The sequence below is a fragment of the Capra hircus genome, chromosome 20 (genome assembly GCF_001704415.2).
Source record: "Capra hircus breed San Clemente chromosome 20, ASM170441v1, whole genome shotgun sequence".
Classification (NCBI taxonomy): domain Eukaryota; kingdom Metazoa; phylum Chordata; class Mammalia; order Artiodactyla; family Bovidae; genus Capra; species Capra hircus.
The window spans coordinates 39,117,565-39,138,621 of NC_030827.1; the positions used below are offsets into that span (position 1 = coordinate 39,117,565).

The window sequence follows — 21,057 nt, forward strand, 5'->3', positions numbered from 1 at the left end:
TGCTAAGTCACTTCTGTCATGTCTGACGTTTTGCAATCCAATGGACTATAGCCCACCAGGATCCTCTGTCCATGGGATCTCTCAGCAAGAGTACTGGAGTGGGCTGCCATGCTTCCTCCAGGGGATCTTCCTGACCCAGGGATCGGGCACACGTCTCTTATGTCTCTTCCATTGGCAGGTGTGTTCTCTACTACTATCACCACCCAGTGTGCTCCAAAACAAAATACAAATTTAAAAAGAATAAATTAAAAGTAAAAAGAGATATGGTATTGACTGCCCCCTATGCCAGATAGTGAAAGACTGGTCTCACCCCCAGAAACCTTGCCATGTGACACTGGACTCACTTTCATCTTTGCTTATGATAAGAAGCCGTATACTTATTTCACAGCACCAGTTGTACCATTTTTCACCTTTTTTTCTAAATTTAGAGTTCAGCTCAGTTCAATTGCTCAGTCGTGTCCGACTTTCTACAACCCCATGGACTGCAGCACGCTAGGCTTCCCTGTCCATCACCAACTCCCAGAGCTTGCTCAAACTCATGTTCATTGAGTTGGTGATGCCATCCAACCATCTCATCCTCTGTCATCCCTTTTTCCTCCTGCCCCCAATCCCTCCCAGCATTAGAGTCTTTTCCAATAAGTCAACTCTTTGCATGAAGTGGCCAAAGTACTGGAGTTTCAGCTTTAGCATCATTCCTTCCAAAGAACACCCAGGGCTGATCTCCTTTAGAATGGACTGGTTGGACCTCCTGGCAGTCCAAGGGACTCTCAAGAGTCTTTTCTAACACCACAGTTCAAAAACATCAATTTTTCGGCACTCAGCTTTCTTCACAGTCCAACTCTCACATCCATACATGACCACTGGAAAAACCATAGCCTTGACTAAATGGACCTTTGTTGGCAAAGTAATGTCTCTGCTTTTTAATATGCTATCTAGGTTGGTCATAACTTTCCTTCCAAGGAATACGTATCTTTTAATATATTAATTAATTAATTTATTTATTTGGCGGTGCTGTGCCGGCTTTTCTCTAGTTGTTGCGAGCAGGGGCTACACTTTTCTCTAGTTGCGGTGTGTGGGCTTCTCATTGCAGTGACTTCTTTTGTTGAGAAGCGTGGGTTCTAGGGCACATGGGCTTGGTAGTTGCATCTCCTGGGCTCTAAAGCACAGGCTCCATTGTTGCGGCACACAGACTTTGTTGCTCCGCAGCATATGGAATCTTCCTGGATTAGGGATTAAACCCATGTCTCCTGCATTGGCAGGCTGATTCTTTACCGCTGAGCCACCAGAGAAGTCCCAACATTAATTAGAAATATTTGACGGCTTTATTAGTATTAAAAATGTTATTAAAAAACTAACAATTTTGTTTGTATTTGCCTCCATTGAATAATTTTACATAGAATGTTTACACAGACTCATAATAATGTTTATGTAGAAGATAGGCATGACATAGTAAAAATGGATGGAGTGAAGAAATAGTCCCATTCTCCCACTATTCTGGCCATGGCTTCTGTCTAAAGAGAAGATTTATTTCTAGAAGATTTGATTACCAAGGAACATCTACTATTACACATTCCAGATAAAACGGGCATGCAGGCACTACAGGCATGAACATTTGCTATACAGCCATAAAGAATTGTGACTTTTTTATACCTAAATAAACATTCCAGCATACGTTCAGCTCAGTTCAGTTCAGTCACTCAGTCGTGTCTGACTCTTTGCAACCCTGTAAACTGTAGCACGCCAGGCCTCCCTGTCCATTACCAACTCCCAGAACCTACCCAAACTCATGTCCATTGAGTGGGTGATGCCATCCAACCATCTCATCCTCTGTCATCCCCTTTTCCTCCTGCCCTCAATCTTTCCCAGCATCAGGGTCTTTTTCCATTGAGTCATCTCTCCACATCAGGTGGCCAAAGTATTGGAGTTTCAGCTTCAACATCAGTCCTTCCAATGAACACCCAGGACTGATCTCCTTTAGGATGCATTGGTTGGATGTCCTTGAAGTCCAAAGGACTCTCAAGAGTCTTCTCCAACACCACAGTTCAAAAGCATCAATTCTTTGGTGCTCAGCTTTCTTTATAGTCCAACTCTCACATCCATACATGACTACTGGAAAAACCATAGCCCTGACTAGACGGACCTTAGTTGGCCAAGTAATGTCTCTGCTTTTGAATATGCTATCTAGGTTGGTGATAACTTTCCTTCCAAGGAGTAAGCGTCTTTTAATTTCATGGCTGCAATCACCATCTGCAGTGATATTAGGACCCAGAAAAATAAAGTAAGCCACTGTTTCCACTGTTTCCCCATCTATTTCCCATGAAGTGATGGGACCAGATGCCATGATCTTCATTTTCTGCATGTTGAGCTTTAAGCCAACTTTTTCACTCTCCTCTTTCACTTTCATCAAGAGGCTCTTTAGTTCTTCTTCACTTTAGGTGGTGTCATCTACATATCTGAGGTTATTGATATTTCTTCCAGCAATCTTGATTCCAGCTTGTGCTTCCTCCAGCCCAGCATTTCTCTGCATAGAAGTTAAATAAGCAGGGTGACAATATACAGCCTTGCTCCTTTTCCTAATTGGAACCAGTCTGTTGTTCCATGTTCAGTTCTAACTGTTGCTTCCTGACCTGCATACAGATTTCTCAAGAGGCAGGTCAGGTGGTCTGCTATTCCCATCTCTTTCAGAATTTTCCACCAGTTTATTGTGATCCACACAGTCAAAGGTTTTGGCATAGTCAATAAAGCAGAAATAGATGTTTTTCTGGAATTCTCTTGCTTTTTCGATGATCCAGCGGATGTTGGCAATTTGATCTCTGGTTCCTCTGCCTTTTCTGAAACCACCTTGAACATCTAGCATATGTATGTCCAGATAAATCATAATCTATTCAGAGCAGTCTTGGTCCTACTAGGGTTCAATACATGTTTGTGTTTCCGCTTTCAAGATATATAACCATTCCTTCAAATAGTCTCAATAGTCCTAAATCCTTTTTGAAGGGTGATTTTGATTTGGGAAGTTGTCCAAACTTATTTGAAACCAAGAGATTAGGATAATTTGTAATAAATATGACTGTTTCAGTTTCCCGAAATAAAGCTTGTGTTTCTTCTATGCTGACTAGGATGGCTTATGAGGCACTTGAAGAAAAGTTCCCAAAAAAGTTAAGTGACCGCCGCGTCACAGGAACAAATACTCATCTTCTCAAAGAGATTACTTTGCAGACTCATTGAATATATAGTTTCTGGTATGTTGCTAAAAGATGAGTCTCATTGCTTAGAGGAACAGAGTAGGGCAGGTCTAAGGTCAGAGCTCTCGGCCAGATGGCCTCCAAAATTCCTTTCACAATTCAAATCTGTGATGCTAGGAGAAAACATGAATAGGTGAATTCATTTGACACGGGCTTAGAAGATTTCTTTGAGATCATTGAGGTTGTAGGTCAATGGTGCTCTTTTTCATCTCCATAGCTTTCATGGATTTTTTTTTTTTTTGTCCATCCCAGTGTTCCACAGGCCAGTAATCAAATGAAGGCACACTTAACCCAGCCCTCACACTCTGTTCTGTCTGCAGAGGAGCCTACCATGGATGCAGTCCTTACACGCTTGGCTTGACAAATGTGGGCATCTATAAGATGGACCTGCCTCATGGGACAGGCTGCCAACCAGTAAGTTCTGAGATGTTTGCCTTATTTCTCTAAAGACTCCAGGGTGCATGGAATCATGGATCAGATTTTTCCAGTCATTAGGACTAGAAACTATGACGCCTGTGATTAATCAAGGCCTCAATTTGACTTAATCAAATAAAAGACCATTTAAAGGAACCATTTCTTAGAAAGACCTTCAGAGTCTGAGTAATACTTAATATTAGAGATGCTTTTACATTTTGTTTTGTTTTTAAGTAAAACTGAGTCAATTATAAATAAATGCATTGAAATAAGTTCCCAGAGCCTTGAATGCATATAATTTCCGTATACTCACCCTTGTACTCACCTTCTGTTCTCACCCACTGTACCCACCTTTTCAGCATCAGAATCAGATACCTAATTATTCTCATTCTTTCGGATGCCATTACCCACCAAACTCGAGCCAATTGTTTCCAGGCAGACACGGAAATCAGTTTCCTTTGTAGAGTGGCCTCATAACTGATTTCCAAGAACAAAATTATCTCTTCAAAGCAGAATATCAAGTTTTTGTCCTAAGTGGGAGAAGAGTAAGGAAGGAATCTTAGTATCAAGTTAAGAAGCCCTCTTGCCTTGATTGATACCATATGTTGCCTCAAATTGACTGTCTTGTGTTCATGTCTTGCCAAACCCCCTCTTTGTCGTTTGCAGACAATGTGCCCAGATATTTTCCGTGGCCCTTGGGGAGGAAGCCACTGCCGAGATTCTCCAGTGCAGACAATTAGGAAATGCAGCTGTGCACCAGGTCCAACTGAGTGGGGAGGGTGGCACGTGGGGGAAGGTCAGGAGGGGGGAGGAATGAGAAGAAAGGCAAATTGGAAAAAGTGGGAAAGGCAAAAGTCAAGTCAAATACAACTAGGAAGTCACTCCTCACTGAGCCCAACAGTGCTTATAGCCAATGACAGCAATACCATCAGAGCATCCACCCCCTGTTAGGAAACACATCTCAGCATCTCACGCTTATCAGACCTAAGGCAGAAACACAGTTACCCAGTGCTTCCTCAGAGGCATTCTCTCAGCTCTCCTAGCAATGGTTCTGCTACCAATTTAATAGGAAAACAAGGTTGAGGGGATTATTCACCAGTTCCCAACGGAGGTCACCAATTCCCAATGCAGAAAGGGGAAAGAACACTTTTAGAAATTTCGAAACTCCAGTCAGGAAGTTCCCCAGGGACTCAGAATACCAGCCAAAGACTATTTGTCAAAACAGAAGGTGGTTCCTGAAGGCTGTTGACATGTCCTCAAAAACTGTAAAGACCTTCAGGAAAGCTGTTATTCATCAAATGCATTGTTATTTACATTCTCTACCGCGTCCTCACATGAGGGAGAGGAGGCCTGGAAGCAGCGTGAGTTCTTGATTTGTCAGCAAGCCCCACCCCATGCTTGTCATCACAGGGCAGGACCCTTTGGGTGACTGCTCCCAAATAGCACTGGAGGAAAGCATGAAGTTCTCCTGCCAAGAGCTCTTTAATGAAACAGTGTGAGTCACTGGGCTGAGAAGAAGAAGGTAAATGGAAGCCTTAAAAATCTGCTTTGAAAGTAAGAAAATTCAGTCACCTTAAAATTCAGATGGGATAATGGTGGAGGAGGGAGGCTGAAAGCATGAGCTTTAGAACAAGATGTTATAGTCACAGAACATAAAACAGTGAGGAAGTTTTACACTTCACTCAAATTCTCCTTCTGAAAGATGAAGCTCCTGTTTCTCATCTGTGAAATGTAGACAGCAATATCTGCCCCTGTGGCCCCTTATTCCAGGCCTTCATGAGACCAAGGAAGAGAACTTTTAGAACTTTTTCTAATGGGGATGCCTTTTTAAAAAATCTTTGGGCTGTACCACACAGCATGTGGGATCTTATTTCCATGACCAAGGATCGAACCCACAGCCCCTGCATTGGCAGCATGGAGTCTTAACCACTGGAACACCAAGAAGGTCCCAGAAAGAGAGCTTTTGTAGAGTCAGGCAGACTGTGGCAATGCCAAGGGCTAGTATGCCTGCACCTCACCTCCATGTGGCACCAAAAACTAAAATCAGTTGGCTGAACCTCACAGATGTCCATCCACCTGCAAGTGCATCAGCGCAGATACTTGGAGGCAGGAGACATGGTCCTTCCCTTCCCTCCTAGCTCAGTGTCCCTCTCTCTTCATCCTCTGCCTCCTCCTTCTTTTCAGCATTCTCCTCTCTGCCAGGCCAACTTGAAAATACGAGGACCCCAGGGTCATCTCTCTAGTGGTCTCTGGAGACTAAGTGATAGTGACAGACAGACATTTCTGCCTCTTGGAACTGTGGTCTTCGGCACATCCGAAGTCAGCTTCTTTCTTCACTCATATCTTCAAGAGACAAGACTAATACCCTCTCTTTATACAAGAAGTGATATCAGCCTCCTCTAGAGCTATTAGGCTTGAGAAGCGTTGGGTCTTTGCTGTAAAAAAGCATATTTATATATCTTTGTAAATACATCCCAACATATAAATTACTTGGCATAGAGAAGTTTACAGGTCCTCTTAGAGTTCACTCACTGAACACATAAAGGTGCCAGGTTTGACAGGGAGCATTTTTTTCACCTCAGCAGGATGTCACCTCTCCCCTCATCGGTCTGGGCAAGAATCCAATATGTGTGTGGTAGAGTTCATTCTCTCCTCCACCCCCTCCTCGGGATGTTTTCTTTCCAGCTGTTCATTTCAGTCCCTGAATGTCAGATATACCTTGGGATGAAAAGCACCTCTCAACACACTGCCCACATAATGTTCCTAACCTCATACTGATCACATCATTTCTCTTTCTTCTTTTGCAACACAAGCTCCTTTTTCCTTAAAAATTGTTCTTTCTTGGCTCCCCACTCTTGCTTAACTCTTTGTGTGCGTGCATGCTAAGTCACTTCAGTCGTGTCCACCTCTTTTCGACCCCATGGACTATAGCCCACCAGACTCCTCTGTCCATGGGATTCTCCAGGCAAGAATACTGGAGTGGGTTGCTATGTCCTCCTCCAGGGGATCTTCCTGACTCAGGGGTGGGACCCACATCTCTTATGTCTCCTGCACTGGGAGGCGAGTTCTTTACCGCAAGTGCCACCTGGGAAGCCGAACTCTTTCTATCCCACCAGATAAAATGAAAACACTTCCCTCTTTATGCCATTTCCTGGATAAAATCCAGGAGAGCAGTCCCTCTCCACCTGCTTGATGTTGTCATGATGACACCACTACACCAGGTCTCTCTCCAGAGGTGGCCTGACTTGGGCTTACAGCAATGAGCCAATGAAGGAAAAAGCCAGTGACAGCTGATGACTCACATTGCTGAACTTGTGCACAGTGGAGGAAGAATTTCTAAAAAGTCGAGCACAGGTTCAAGCAAAATCTTCTTCATGGTTTGTTTTGTCCAAATTTAAGCCATTAGGGTTGATTTTGCTTCACATTTGGATTTCTCAAGTGACAAATGGTCTTGCTAAATTCCCAAATTATATCCTTTGAACATATGTATAATTCATCCTCTAAGGTCATCCTTGGTTGTTATCTTTTCCTTTCTGAATAAAAATAGAAAATTTCAATCTCCAGGGGCACATATTCATTTGTCTACTATATCCTGCCCATCAAACAATATCAGTTCAGTTCAGTTCAATCACTCAGTCGTGCCCGACTCTTTGTGACCCCATGAATTGCAGCACGCCAGGCCTCTCTGTCTATCACCAACTCCCGGAGTTCACTCAGACTCACGTCCATCGAGTCAGTGATGCCATCCAGCCATCTCATCCTCTGTCATCCCCTTCTCCTCCTGCCCCCAATCCTTCCCAGCATCAGAGTCTTTTCCAATGAGTCAACTCTTCACATAAGGTGGCCAAAGTACTGGAGTTTCAGCTTCAGCATCATTCCTTCCAAAGAAATCCCAGGGCTGATCTCCTTCAGAATGGACTGGTTGGACCTCCTTGCAGTCCAAGGGACTCTCAAGAGTCTTCTCCAACACATCAGTTCAAAAGCATCAATTCTTCGGCGCTCAGCTTTCTGCACAGTCCAGCTCCATAACTGATGCTAATAAGTGTACTTTCTGGTTTCGATATACCTTTCATTAATTCCCTTCTTCAAACCCTGAGCCCTCGATTCCAGTTCATCAAAGATCAGGGAACGCTGTTGAGCAAGCTTTTCCAAACATTGTATGTAGCCTAAAAGTATGTTTGGGGCCAGGTCATGTTTTTCTCCCTTTTTAAGAGCTGAAGTATAAACTATATTTATGCTTCACTGTTGATGGTGATACCTGAAGGTTTCTATTCCTTACCTCTAGTTCTCAGGAGACAGGACCACATCCACGCCTCTAAGCAGGCATCATGATGGTAGATGGCGACTTGCCTCCCTGACTGCTTTCACCAGAGACCCCCATCACACTCATATCTCCCTCTGCCTTTCTTCTGCTGTTCACGGATATGGGCTTAGATCCAGAGATTATGCGGTGCTATCCACCAAACCACAGGTGTGGATAAAAATTCTGAAGGTTCTCATATGTGGACACACTCGTTCTGGGACATTTGCTATTCCGGAGGGGACTGCTTCCTCTCCCCTGAGACAGTGGATGAAAGTTACATGACTGTAGTACTTTCCTCTTTAGAATTCTCATTGTTCTAGAAACATATTTGTTGGTGGTGTTGTTCAGTCACCAAGTCGTGTCCAACTCTTTACGACCCCATGGACTGCAGCAGGCCAGGCTTCCCTGTCCTTTGCCATCTCCCAGAGCTCACTCAAACTCATGTCCATCGAGTCGGTGATGCCAGCCAGTCATTTCATCCTCTGCCGTCCCCTTCTCCTCCTGTTTTCAATCTTTCCTGGCATCAGGGTCTTTTCCAATGAGTTGGCTGTTTGCATCAGGCAGCCAAAGTATTGGAGTTAATATATAAACATACTTACTAACCATAACAACTGAGATACTTTGTAGTTTTAAAATGGTATATCAGATTAAGTGGCAATACAAAGTAAACAGTTATTTCCAAATAAATCAAATCCACATAGCAATTACATCTGAATCAAATCTACTGTGTCAAGAGAACTGTCTTCCTTAGGTGAAACAGCCATCTATCCCAGACTCAATGATGCTCTGGGGTGTTTCTTCCCCAGATGGAAATGACTGAAGTGGTTTGTTTACACCTTTGTGGCTAGGCTAGTCTTGCTGCTCAGAACAAAGCACAAGTTGTTCTGACAATGTTTCCCTTTCAGAAGCCTATATACCCATATCCTGCTTTGCTGTATTTTCAGGGACTCTTGTCAATATACTATCCTGGTTTCTTTTTTCCTATGTTTCCCCCTCCATTCTTCTGGATGCCTTTCTCACATCTTCAAATACGGTGTTGTGTTTTGTTTGTTTGTTTATTGCAGACTGCTGTCAAGCTAAAGACCAGTATATTGAACAATTCAAAGATACTCTGAGCACTTCTGTGGCCAAATCAATTGCTGGATTTTTTGCAGAGCCAATTCAAGTAAGTGTGTTAACCTTAAACATTAACTGAACTCAGTTGTAAATTATCAGTTTTAACTCATACATTCTAGTGACTTCCAGATTATTTAAGTGATCACTGTTATGTCCCTCTATGCCATTTTCTTCGTCCCCTTGAAAAAAAGAAGGCCTCTGGTTTTCAACTGACCTTTAAAAGTCCATCTTCTGTACTCTTAGACTGAGCAGACAGATAGATGAAACTACTGAATTTGTAAATCTGTAAAAATAGAAAACCCCAGCAGTTTTCAGTTGCTTATTACCCACACTGTCAGGGTGAGCCGTTCTGTAATCTTACTAAATCCCCTTAATCTATTTTTCTCTGCTCTCAGGAAAGACCACGTTTGCAACCATTTCCCAGAAAGCATTGCATTAAGAGGAATGGCTCTTCTTTTCACCCATAGTTGAAACGTTTCTAGAAACGGTTTCAAAAATTGATAGCATCACTAATGCTAATATTGATCATGATCTGTCTTCAATTGTGTGGTTTTTTTTTTAATATTTTCGAGGCCCTATGCTGTTATTCTAGGTCTTCTTGGTTTGGTCTTTTGCAGGGGGTGAATGGCGTTGTTCAGTACCCGAAGGGGTTTCTAAAGGAAGCCTTCGAGCTGGTGCGTGAGCGGGGAGGCGTGTGCATTGCAGATGAGGTGAGTGGCCACGGAGGAGGTGTGATGGAGCCAGGACAGGAAAAACTCGGGGAGAAACCTCTAAACCCTGCTCTGCAGTCCAGGCAGAAAGCATCTACTTGCAGATTCCAAGATGAGGGTATAAGTTAATCTTTGACTCATTGACTGACTAGTTCATTACTAGACTAGAACATCAATGTCCCAAGTGAAGTCTATCAAATAAGTTAACAGGCCTAGGACATTGCCATTCCTCAACATACTTTTAAAATTACTATTTGACTCAGCTTAAACTTAGTTTAACCTCACAACCAAGTTTTCATCTTAACTTTTGCCAAAATAGTATTAGGCAGACTGGCAGCATTCATCTCACCTTAATAACAAAATCTGTTTGGAAGTCACACTTAGAAAAAAAATGTCCAGCCTCTAAGAAGAGGGCCATAATCACAGATATTTGAAAAGTAGTTCCAGGGACTCCCCTGGCAGTCCAGAGGTTGGGGATCCCACCTCAATTACAGGGGCCGTGGCTTTGATTCCTGGTCAAGGAACTAAGATTCCACACGTCATGCTGTACAGCCAAAAAAAACTGAATTGAATTGGGGGCAAAAAAAGTGAACTGAAGTTCAAGATAGTTAATTTGCCTGTCAAGATCAGGCAGCTAGTAGGGACAGAGCCAGAACTCACACCCAGACTCAAAGACCACACTAACCACTGGGAAACCCACCTTTCAAGAACGATCGAACTGTGGTGTAGAAAGACAAAGGGTGGCAGGAGAGGCGGGAACAGAAGAAACTCCTGAGGGCAGAGCCAGTGCTGCACCAGGGATCTCACACGCCTTCTTAATCAGCTAACCTTGGCTTTCCCTTCTATGAAATGAGGGATTTGGGATCTACAATAAGGGCTTCCCAAGGTACTGCTAATGGTAAAGAAGCTGCCTGCCAATGCAGGAGACATCAGAGATGCAGGTTCAATCCCTGGGTTGGGAAGATCCCCTGGAGGAGGGCATGGCAACCCACTCCAGTATTCTTACCTGGAGAATTCCATGGACAGAGGAACCTGGGGGGCTACAGTCCATGGGGTTGCAAAGAGTCAGACACTACTGAAGCGACTTAGCATGGGGCCATATTGGGCCATCAGTCTTTCCTGGTCTGGCGTGGGCTGGATTTAAGTTTGAAATTGACCGCTTTTAGGCAAGGCATCCGCACACATAGTTCCCACTCCAATTCATAGAGGTGGACCTAGCCTGCTTCTCTCATGGCTATGTGCTTCTTACCTCCTAAGGCCTTTGAGTTTATGAAACTTAGAATGAGTCATCTCTGCTCAACTGAAAGATTCTATGGACTGACACCTCCCAGATGACTTACATGGTTTATGGCCCTACATAATTTCATGTATTGTCCAAGCAATCTGATTTTTTTTTTACCATTTATTTATGGTACTTAGATGAAATAAAGAATGAAAATAGACAGGCAAGTTGGATGGATTTGCCATGAACTCTTCTTACATTCTCTCTTTTGGACAACTTCATCAGCTTGTGTTCAGGGACTCAAAACTAGGAGACTCAGGATTCGAGCCCAGGTCTGTCTGACTCTCACATAAGCTCTTCTCCTGTGTTGCTCACTCTTATCTAATTGTAACCCCCAAATCTGCCTTTGCAACAGCACCTTGGAGAGAGCAGAAAAAATAATTTAATTTAAAAAGTCTGAGAAGGACCTTTACTCTTTCAAGAGCATTTCAGAATCAGCTTCAAGGTCCTACACCTGTACCCCAGAAGTGCAGCATGTATAGAGAAAGAGAGAGAGACAGTCCAAGAGACTGAGAACCAGAGGGAATCAAGGACCCATCACCAAAAAAGGCTCTGGCAGAAATTTGCATGGGAATATTTGTGTGCATTTATTTAGTTAGGTACTTCTGCCACATTTTAATTCATTCTGCAAACACTTAGTGTCTACTTTTATCAGGCACTCTGCTAGATATTATGGATAAAGAGAAAAATGAGATACAGTCTCTGTTATTAGCCATGTGGGTGTATGCATTGCTAAACACTGCAGTCACGTCCGACTCTTTGCAACCTTCTATACTGTACCCTGCCAGGCTCCTCTGTTCATGGGATTCTCCAGGCAAGAATACTGGCGTGGGTTGCCATTTCCTTCCCCAGGGGATCTTCCCGACCCAGAGATCTAAACCACGTCTGTGTCTTCCGGATTGGCAGGCGGGTTCTTCACCACAAGCGCCACCTGGGAAACCCTATTAGACATGTACTCTGGTGGTAACAGTCCAAGGTGAGAGGTTCTGATGGCAGCCTAGGTGCCTTGTAGGAAATTCCTAGCCCAGATAGTGAGGAAACCATGTTTTGAAGAACAAGAGGCGTTAGCGAGAGACAGAGCAGGGAAAGGGCCTTCTAGGAAGAGGAAACAGCACGAACAGAACAGCTGCGGTCAGCTTAGTTCCATCCTGAGTTAACCGGCTTTACTGAGTCCTCCTCACGACTGATTCTCAGGAAGAAAAGGACACCACAGGGAAGAGGACAATCCGCCTGTCTGGGCTGAATGGCAGACGCCCCAGCGCCAGTCTGCATGCTGTAATTACTGCCTCATCCAGCATGGGGCAGATGCAGCCTTCCCACAGAGGGGCCTTATTCAGGGTTGCTAATCACAGCAACCTTTTTCACATGCATTATTTATATAACCCAGTGGCACCCCACTCCAGTACTCTTGCCTGGAGAATCCCACGGATGGAGGAGCCTGGTGGGCTGCAGTCCATGGGGTCACTAAGAGTCAGACACGAATGAGCGACTTCACTTTCACTTTTCACTTTCATGCATTGGAGAAGGAAAGGGCAACCCACTCCAGTGTTCTTGCCTGGAGAATCCCAGGGACGGGGGAGCCTAGTGGGCTGCCATCTATGGGGTCGCACAGAGTCTGACAAGACTGAAGAGACTTAGCAGCAGCAGCAGCAGCACCACAACCCTGTGATGTATTGCTATTAAGTGTTTCCACTCAACAGAGCTAATATAGGTCCAGAGGAGTTAAGAAACATGTCTAGAGTCACTAGCAAATGGCTTTTGGTGCCTAAAAAGCTCAGGCATGGTGCTTTTTCCATCATAGTACAAGGATGGTGGTGATGATGATGTTAAGGAGAAGATAGAAGACAAGGCAAGACACCAGAGGGTCAGGAAAACCAGCATTTCTCAGAAAGTTCCCGGTGATTTCGGATTTGTTTCCATCAGGTGCAGACAGGATTTGGAAGGCTGGGCTCTCACTTCTGGGGCTTCCAAACACACGATGTCCTGCCAGATATCGTCACCATGGCTAAAGGGATTGGGAATGGCTTTCCCATGGCAGCAGTCGTGACAACTCCAGGTAGGAACCACGGGCAGTTTGTGTCTGCTTCTGGGCCCTCTGCATCCGCAATCGTAGAAAACATGTGTATTGTACCTCGTGTGGGCTGGGGACCATCATGGAAACTACACATGCATTTCCTAAGTAATGTTAAAGGGAAACAGTCTGTTTGCCAGACTGTGGAAGAGATGGAAGAAAACCAGCCCTTTTTGCTCTTTGCTATAGGGAAAACCAATTCTCCCAGCCTCACACTGAGATGTAGGGTTCTACTACATTGACAAGGTCTAGGCAAATGTGCCTCAGAGAAGGCAATGGCACCCCACTCCAGTACTCTTGCCTGGAAAATCCCATGGACAGAGGAGGCTGGTAGGCTGCAGTCCATGGGGTCGCTAGGAGTGGGACACGACTGAGTGACTTCACTTTCACTTTTCACTTTCATGCATTGGAGAAGGAAATGGCAACCCACTCCAGTGTTCTTGCCTGGAGAATCCTGGGAACGGGGGAGCCTGGTGGGCTGCCGTCCATGGGGTCGCACAGAGTCGGACACGACTGAAGCGACTTAGCAGCAGCAGCAGCAGGCAAATGTGCCTAGACAAAAACAAAACCAAAACCAAATCCAACACAAGAGATCGTGTTAACCAACCTGAAGCCAGTTAAAAGTTTAAAGCTAAAGTTTCCAAGGAGTCATATTCTTGAAGAACACTCCAACTTAGTCTTGCCACCCCAATAAGCTATAGACTCAGCCTCCAGAGTGATAGTTTTCTCTGCTGATCATCAACAACTAAATACAATACAATCTCACTTAGCTAAACAGTCTATAAAATGAACATTAGAATTAATTTTATTACCCATTTTAGTGAAGTTTTACAGAGAATACTTTCATGAACCACTTATTATTGAAAATCTTGAGATTATTTCATTTATTTTTCCCACCAATAGCAAGCACACTTGAGAAACTCCAAAGGATAATTAAGTGCCTTGTAATATTTCAGTGCTTTTATCAAATGAGGAAAGATGGTGTTGAAGGTGAACTATAATGAACCGAATATATATTTTCACCCTCAAACCGTCTGGAGATTGTTATGAAATCCTTGCTATGAGAGTTTTAAAAAATATTTCCTTCTTAGTCCCAAGAGTGGAAGACAGAAAAAAGGCTAACTAATGAGGATTCATGTAAGTTCCCATAAATCAAGTTTTAAAGTACTTTTCAATTCACACAACACATTGAAGGTTTTATTAGTAAACTTCTCATGGAGTAAATAAGCAATTTTTCCTTATCTATTGTATTCATCAGCTTGGTCTATCATAACAAGATATTGCAGGCTGGGTAGCTTAAACAACAGACATTTATTTTCCCACAGTTCTAGAGGCTAAAGTCCAAAGTCAACGTTAAGAGCCCAGTTGAGTTCTGGTGAGATCTCTCTTGCAGATGACCCTCTGGCTGTGTCCTCATGTGTCCTTTTCTGCAGTGAGAAAGGGCTCCGGTCTCTCTTCTTCTTATGAGGGCACCAATCCTATTGGATTAGGGCTCCACCCTTATGACCTTAGTTGCCTCTAGGGAGTTGCATTGAGGGTTAGGGCTTCAACATATGAGTCGGGGATCCCTGAGGAGAGAGACAGTTCCATCCATAACATCACTATCTGGTGAGTGACGAATGAATTGGATGCCATGAAATACATTGTAAACACCTTTCTACAACATGAAAGTAAATATAATCCAAGTGACATGATGAGAAATTATAGATGCGTCACTCTTTAGCCACCTTTTATTTTCTCCCCCTAGAGATTGCCAAGTCCTTAACCAAGCACCTGCTTCACTTCAATACCTTTGGAGGGAACCCCATGGCCTGCGCCATTGGTTCAGCCGTCCTTGAGGTATGTTCCAGCAGCTGTGTCAACATCATTCATTTCACCAAACAACTGCTTCAAAACTACACACATATTATCAGGACTCTACCACATGACATAATTAAAGTGGAGAGTTAATTCCTAGTCCATGAATTTAAGTTTAGATTTCCAGTTATTATTCTGCTCCCTCTCCCTTTTTTTGAGATTTACTATCAGTGCCTCATGTATTGGATATGAAATAATATATAATAAACCTCACACACATGAGAAACATAAGAATTCCCCCAAATTTCTTTTGTGATTTGATTGGTGTTTTATGGATGGTGACCAATGGCAATTTTTGATGTCAGCTGAATTTTGGTCCTGTCCTGTATATGCTTCCTTACGTTTGTTGTATTGTCATAAAAGAAAAGACAAAAGAGCAAATGACTTCTCTGCAATTCTAGCTAGGCGATTCAGCTGTGGTTCAGCATTAGCCCGTTGATTTTTGCCTGTGGTCTCATCTGTTGGAAAAGCTTTGCATAATAATATGAATAATAGCACTTGATGCTAGTGGTAAAGAACCGCCCCCCCCCCGCCCCTGCTAATGCAGGAGACATAAAAGATGTGGGTTCAATCCTTGGGTCAGGAAGATCCCCTGAAGGAAGCATGGCAACCTGCTCCAGTACTCTTGCCTGGAAAATCCCTTGGACAGAGGAGCCTGACAAGCTGCAGTCCATAGCATCACAGAGTCGGACATGACTGAAGGGGCTTAGCATGACTGTATTATATGCATAATAGTGCTTGCTTAAATAAGTGTAACATAGTTTCTGAAAGACTGCACAAGAAATTATTAACAGTGGTTGTTTGTGGGGAGGGAAACTTAGTGGCTGGAGGACAGGGATCAGTGAGGCTCATTCTGCTCTTTGCTTCTGTACTTTGTGATGTTTGAACAAAGCACATGTTTCGCTTATTCAAAAAAAATAAATTTAAAAGTATTTTTCAAAAAAAATAAGTAAAAGCTGCTCTTTCTAATTAAAAAGTACATTCAAATATGACTAAATCTCAAAAAGAGAAAGTGTGGGTAGGATGTGACATTTATTTCATTCTGTAGAAATGCCAACGAGTGTTCTTTAAGTGCTGTGTCCCCTCAAACAATTTAGCAGGTAGGATGGAGGTGAGCACGGAGCTCTTAAAAATGTCAAGTTCTGCCTTCAGTCATGCGGTTACTATTGGCTGGTTATAAGTATAGCGGACTGCTCATATGTGGTCCAGAATCACACATCTCTTACTGTATAGCACGGGGAACTCTGCTTAATGCTCTATGGGAGCCTGGATGGGAGGGGAGTTTGTGGGAGAATGGATACATGTATATGTATGTCTGAGTCCCTGTGCTGTTCTCCTGAAATGATTACAACATTGTTAATCAGCTCTAGTACAAAATAAAAAGTTTAAAACAGAAAAGAATCACAGATCTCTGCTGTGAGCGGAAGTAGGTGAAAATCCTTTATTATCTCAGGTGCCCTGACTCTGGGCCCACACAGAGCCCAACATTAAGATGACTCTCTTATTTTTCCTAAATGTTTACCCACTCCTGAAGATGAGAAGGGTATGAGGGAAACGTTCCCTCTACCAAGCCTTTTTTTCTCCCTACAGCAGATCTTTCTATGAGACGAGGTATGGCCACATGACTTTGGGTTCCATTTGTCTGGTCAAGTTTTGTAAACAGGTCACATACGTTTATTTCTCAGTCCCTTTTAAAACTGTTTAAATGGAAAGTCATTTGGGGCTTTCTCTCAACAGGTGATTAAAGAAGAAAATCTACAAGAAAATAGCCAAGAAGTCGGCACCTATATGTTGCTGAAGTTGGCTAAGCTGCGGGATGAATTTGAAATTGTAGGAGATGTCCGAGGCAAAGGTCTCATGATAGGATTAGAAATGGTGAAGGATAAGGTAGGTGGTGATCTACTGGTCTCTCTGTAGCTTCTTGGGGCAGCAAGAGTTAAGGCAGGAAGACTTGGCTACAAGCTCATTCATTGAGATAGAGTAGGCAAGGACTGCAAGACTCAGTGAAGCTCATTAGAAATGAGTAGAGAGTGCTGGGGCTTCCCCAGTGGCCCAGCAGTAAAGAATCCACCTGCCAATGCATGAGACATGGGTTTGATCCCTGGGTTAGAAAGATACCCTGGAGGAGAGCATGGCAACCCACTCCAGTATTCTTGCTTGGAGAATCCCATGAACAGAGGATCCTGGCTGGCTCAAGCCTATGGGGTTGCAAAGAGTCAAACGCAACGGAAGCAACTGAGCGTGACAGAGAGCGTTGAGTATAAATATGGAGAGTTCTACAGGAGTAAGGAGGAGAGTTTGGAAAAGAGTAGGCAAAGAGCATCAGCAATGACTGACTATTTCGCATTAGAAATACAAAGAAGGGGAGAATTATTTGGGGAGGGGCAGGCAGCCCAGAGAGCTAGTAGCAGGGAAAAGGGCCAGAAGAAGGCTGTGGTGATGCTTTGGGTGAGGATGTTAAAGATTTATAGGGTTTTGTATTTATTTGTGAATGGACTTTAATCCCTCAGGGAACCAGGTGGAATGTGACTTTCTGATGACATATGCCACTGTGACCTTAAACTCAATATGACGACAACTGAATTTAGTATTTTCCCTTAAGCCAGTGATTCTTCCCAAGGTCACTGTTTCTGTTCCGTATCTCCACTCTTCTCCCAATTCCCCAGCCTCAAAACCACCGAATAATCTATGGCTCCTTCTCTCTCCTTATTTCTAATGTCAAGTCTTATTGATTCTTTCTTCACCATGTTTCTCAAATCTTTCCCACAGTTCCTGCTGCTGCCCCTAGGGTCCATGTCAGTAGGAAACCGTCCCAATCCTCCATAAAAGTAAAATCTAGATCCTCAGAGGAGAGTGACAGCAGGAGGACGCTGGCACAGGAAGGAACAGTCAGATTGATGCCTTCCCCCTAATTCTTATCCATGGGAGATGTCTTGCTGTTTGCTCTCACCATACCATCCTACTTTAGAAGGTCTGATGCTCAATTCTTTCAATATTCAGCCCAGACCATGGATATAAGACTTTTCCCTTAACACCACACAGCAGAGACAGTACAAGCCTGGAATGTTATTAAGATTTGAAAGCTATGGGAAGACAGCAGAAAAATAAGAGTACTGTAATATAAGAGCAGGCCCTCTGGCTCACAAGCTGTGACACCCACATCTTCAGCTTGGGGCCCTGTCAAAGGCTGTTTTAAAGTTCAGACGAGTCCATTCCAGTCCTCTCCCAACCCAGGAGCTCCCTCAAGGATATCTAGTCTCCTCAAAGCCCAGAATCCCCCGAGGAAAGCCCCATGAGAGAGGTGGCACTCCTCCCTTCCCCGCTAGTCCAAACCCAATTACTGTGTGCTTTAAGACTTATGGACAGAGACATTCATTGTCCTGGTAAAACATCAGAATTCTCCCAAATGGCCATTGGTACCAAACAAGCTAAGTGATGGTACATCCATACTATGTGGCACAGAAATATGTGTGACATGGGAAGATGTGCAGACTGTATTATGGAAAAAATAAGACAGGCTATAAAATAGTGTATATAGAATGAGCTCTTTTCCTCCTCTCTGCCCTTCAGTAGTTGTAAGCATGGGGTCTGAAGGAACTTGTCTATCACTAATTATATCCATTGTCCCCTCAATGACAGTACATTCAAATACTGCTCAAACTTTTCCCCAGTCATGGAATATGGTACTCTCTTCTCTGTATCTAGCTTTGGAAATCATAGCCTTTTTCAAGATCTGACTCTTCCCCACACCTCCTCCTTAAAGCTTGCCTTTGCTTCTCCTGTCTAAAGGGGCTCCAGCCTTGAGAGACTCCCTCTCCTACTCCCTATCTAAAGAGCTCCTTTGAAAGGATCTTTCGAATCATGTACTTGCTGACTCAATTTTCAAGTATCAATACCTTCTTTTCCTATGTAAACGATATGCTTTTGAGGCCAGGAAATACACAGATGGTGAGCACTTTACCAGTGTTGATTGATTGATTTCAGGCCCCTGCAACACTTCAGACCACTTTCATGTAATTGAAACAGTACAGAACTTGGCTTTGATGCTGTATTGATGTATATGATGTCTTGATGCTGTACAATATAACCCAGATTTAAAACTTCCATGTGCTATTGGTAAGGATGTGAACTGGATACAGCCCTTTGGACAGAAATTCATCTGTGTCTATTAAAAGATTAAATGTATACATTTTGACCTAGCCATTCCACTTATAGAGATGTGTCCTAGAGAAATATTCACAGATGTGTGTAGATATAAATAAGCAAGGATGTTTACAATATTGTTTATGATCATAAACAAAAATAGAAAACCACATATATGTCCAAAAACAGGAGATAAAGCAAATTGCTCTACCAACAAGAGACAAAATACTAGGCAGTCTTTAAAAAGACTAGGTCCATGAGGGTGGTATGATTTGAGAGAATAGCACTGAAACATGTATATTACCATATGTGAAACAGATCGCCAGTCCAGGTTCGATGCATGAGACAGGGTGCTCAGGGCTGGTGCACTGGGATGACCCTGAGGGATGGATTGGGGAGGGAGGCGGAAGAGGGGCTCAGGGTGGAGAACACGTGTACACCCGTGGCTGATTCATGTCAATGTATGGCAAAAACTACTACAATATTGTAAAGCAATGTCTCCAATTAAAATAAATAAATAAATTTTTTAAAATAAATAAAAAGACTAGGTCCAGATACATTGACATGGAAAGATGTTCATGATACATTGTAAATTGTTCAAAGCAAATGCAAAACATTATAAAAGGATGAATTATTTTTAAAATTTGCATTTAAATGCATTTGTATGCATAAAAAATTTGTCTCGTTCACACCAAATTACTAACAGGCAGTGTCCCTAGGAGTAGGATTTTAGGAAGAGAAACTTCCAATTTTTACTAAATGCATGTCCATACTGCTTTAAGGAGCTTTTCCCAATAACCATGAATACTTTTATACTGTTTAAAAGAAAACCCACCCTCTCAAAACAAGTTGAAAAACAGAACCAAAATAAACATGAGGCTACATTATATCCTCAAGAAGAGGCTAGTTACTAACATGCCTATTTGATTATGGGGCTGCTGGAACTTAGGTTCAAGCACAGAGCTGGGTCAGGCTGTCCTGTGGCTTTGCCTTGTTAGATGTTTTCAACCGTGCTTTTCTCTGCATATGGCTACAAGATGGTCAATTAGCCATGGCAGCTGAGGCTGCTGCTGCTGCTGCTGCTAAGTCGCTTCAATCGTGTCTGACTCTGTGCAACCCCATAGACGGTAGAGAGTGATAGAAAAGGACAGAGGAGCAGAGAGGGTGCTGGCTCAGACCAGGGTGAGACTAAAGTCCCTCCCCAGGCCCTTGATGGCCACCCAGACCCCAGCAACCCAGCTGCCCCTCAGGAACCCTTCCTGACCTCTGAACTCTCATCCCCTACACCATACACGACTTCTTTCTCGTTTTCACAGTTTGTGCTGTTCCGTGCTTAGTTGCTCAGTCGTGTGTGACTCTTGGTGAGCCCATGGACTGTAGCCCACCAGGCTCCTCTGGATTCTCCAGGCAAGAACACTGGAGTGGGTTGCCATGCCCTCCTCAGGGGATCTTCCCAAGCCAGGGACTGAACCCAGGTCTCTCACATTGCCAGTGGATTCTTTACCAGCTGAGCTACCCAGAAAGCCCTTTCACCGTTCAGCCCTAAATTATATTGCTGTGTTTTAGTCTTTCCTCATGAGAGCCTCAGGGACAAGCAGGACAACATTTTGGACCAATAAGGTGATCCTAGTCTTTGACCCCATCACGGGTCCTCTTCTTGTCTGAATGTTTGAGTAATATTTTCCTAGTCTTAAAGCTTCACAACAGACGGAGAATACAGACCTCCCTGGAAGGTACAGTCTGAGTCTGTGCTCAGCCACTGACACCTAACCAGGAAAGGATTCAGGGTGGATGGGGCAAGGGGATGGATACCCAAGCCTAGGGGAAGGCAGATGGGAAGCCCAGAGCAGAAAAATGAAGCTGGGAGCACAGGAGGGAGCCCTCCTCCACCTCACAGGGAACGCAGGGGCTGGCCCATG

The 21,057-nt window shown here is 43.6% G+C and overlaps 1 protein-coding gene across 2 annotated transcripts in view; it reads left to right on the forward strand.

Annotated features, from left to right (window-relative positions):
* Positions 1-21,057, forward strand: part of AGXT2 (alanine--glyoxylate aminotransferase 2) — a 44,206-nt gene that overhangs the window by 14,213 nt on the left and 8,936 nt on the right. For both annotated transcript variants that reach the window (XM_005694811.3, XM_018065542.1), the window contains exons 6-12: positions 3,563-3,656; positions 4,323-4,416; positions 9,024-9,124; positions 9,693-9,785; positions 12,991-13,123; positions 14,886-14,977; positions 16,733-16,882. In XM_005694811.3, the coding sequence (XP_005694868.2) occupies positions 3,563-3,656; positions 4,323-4,416; positions 9,024-9,124; positions 9,693-9,785; positions 12,991-13,123; positions 14,886-14,977; positions 16,733-16,882 (757 nt within the window). The remainder of the gene's footprint in view (positions 1-3,562; positions 3,657-4,322; positions 4,417-9,023; positions 9,125-9,692; positions 9,786-12,990; positions 13,124-14,885; positions 14,978-16,732; positions 16,883-21,057) is intronic.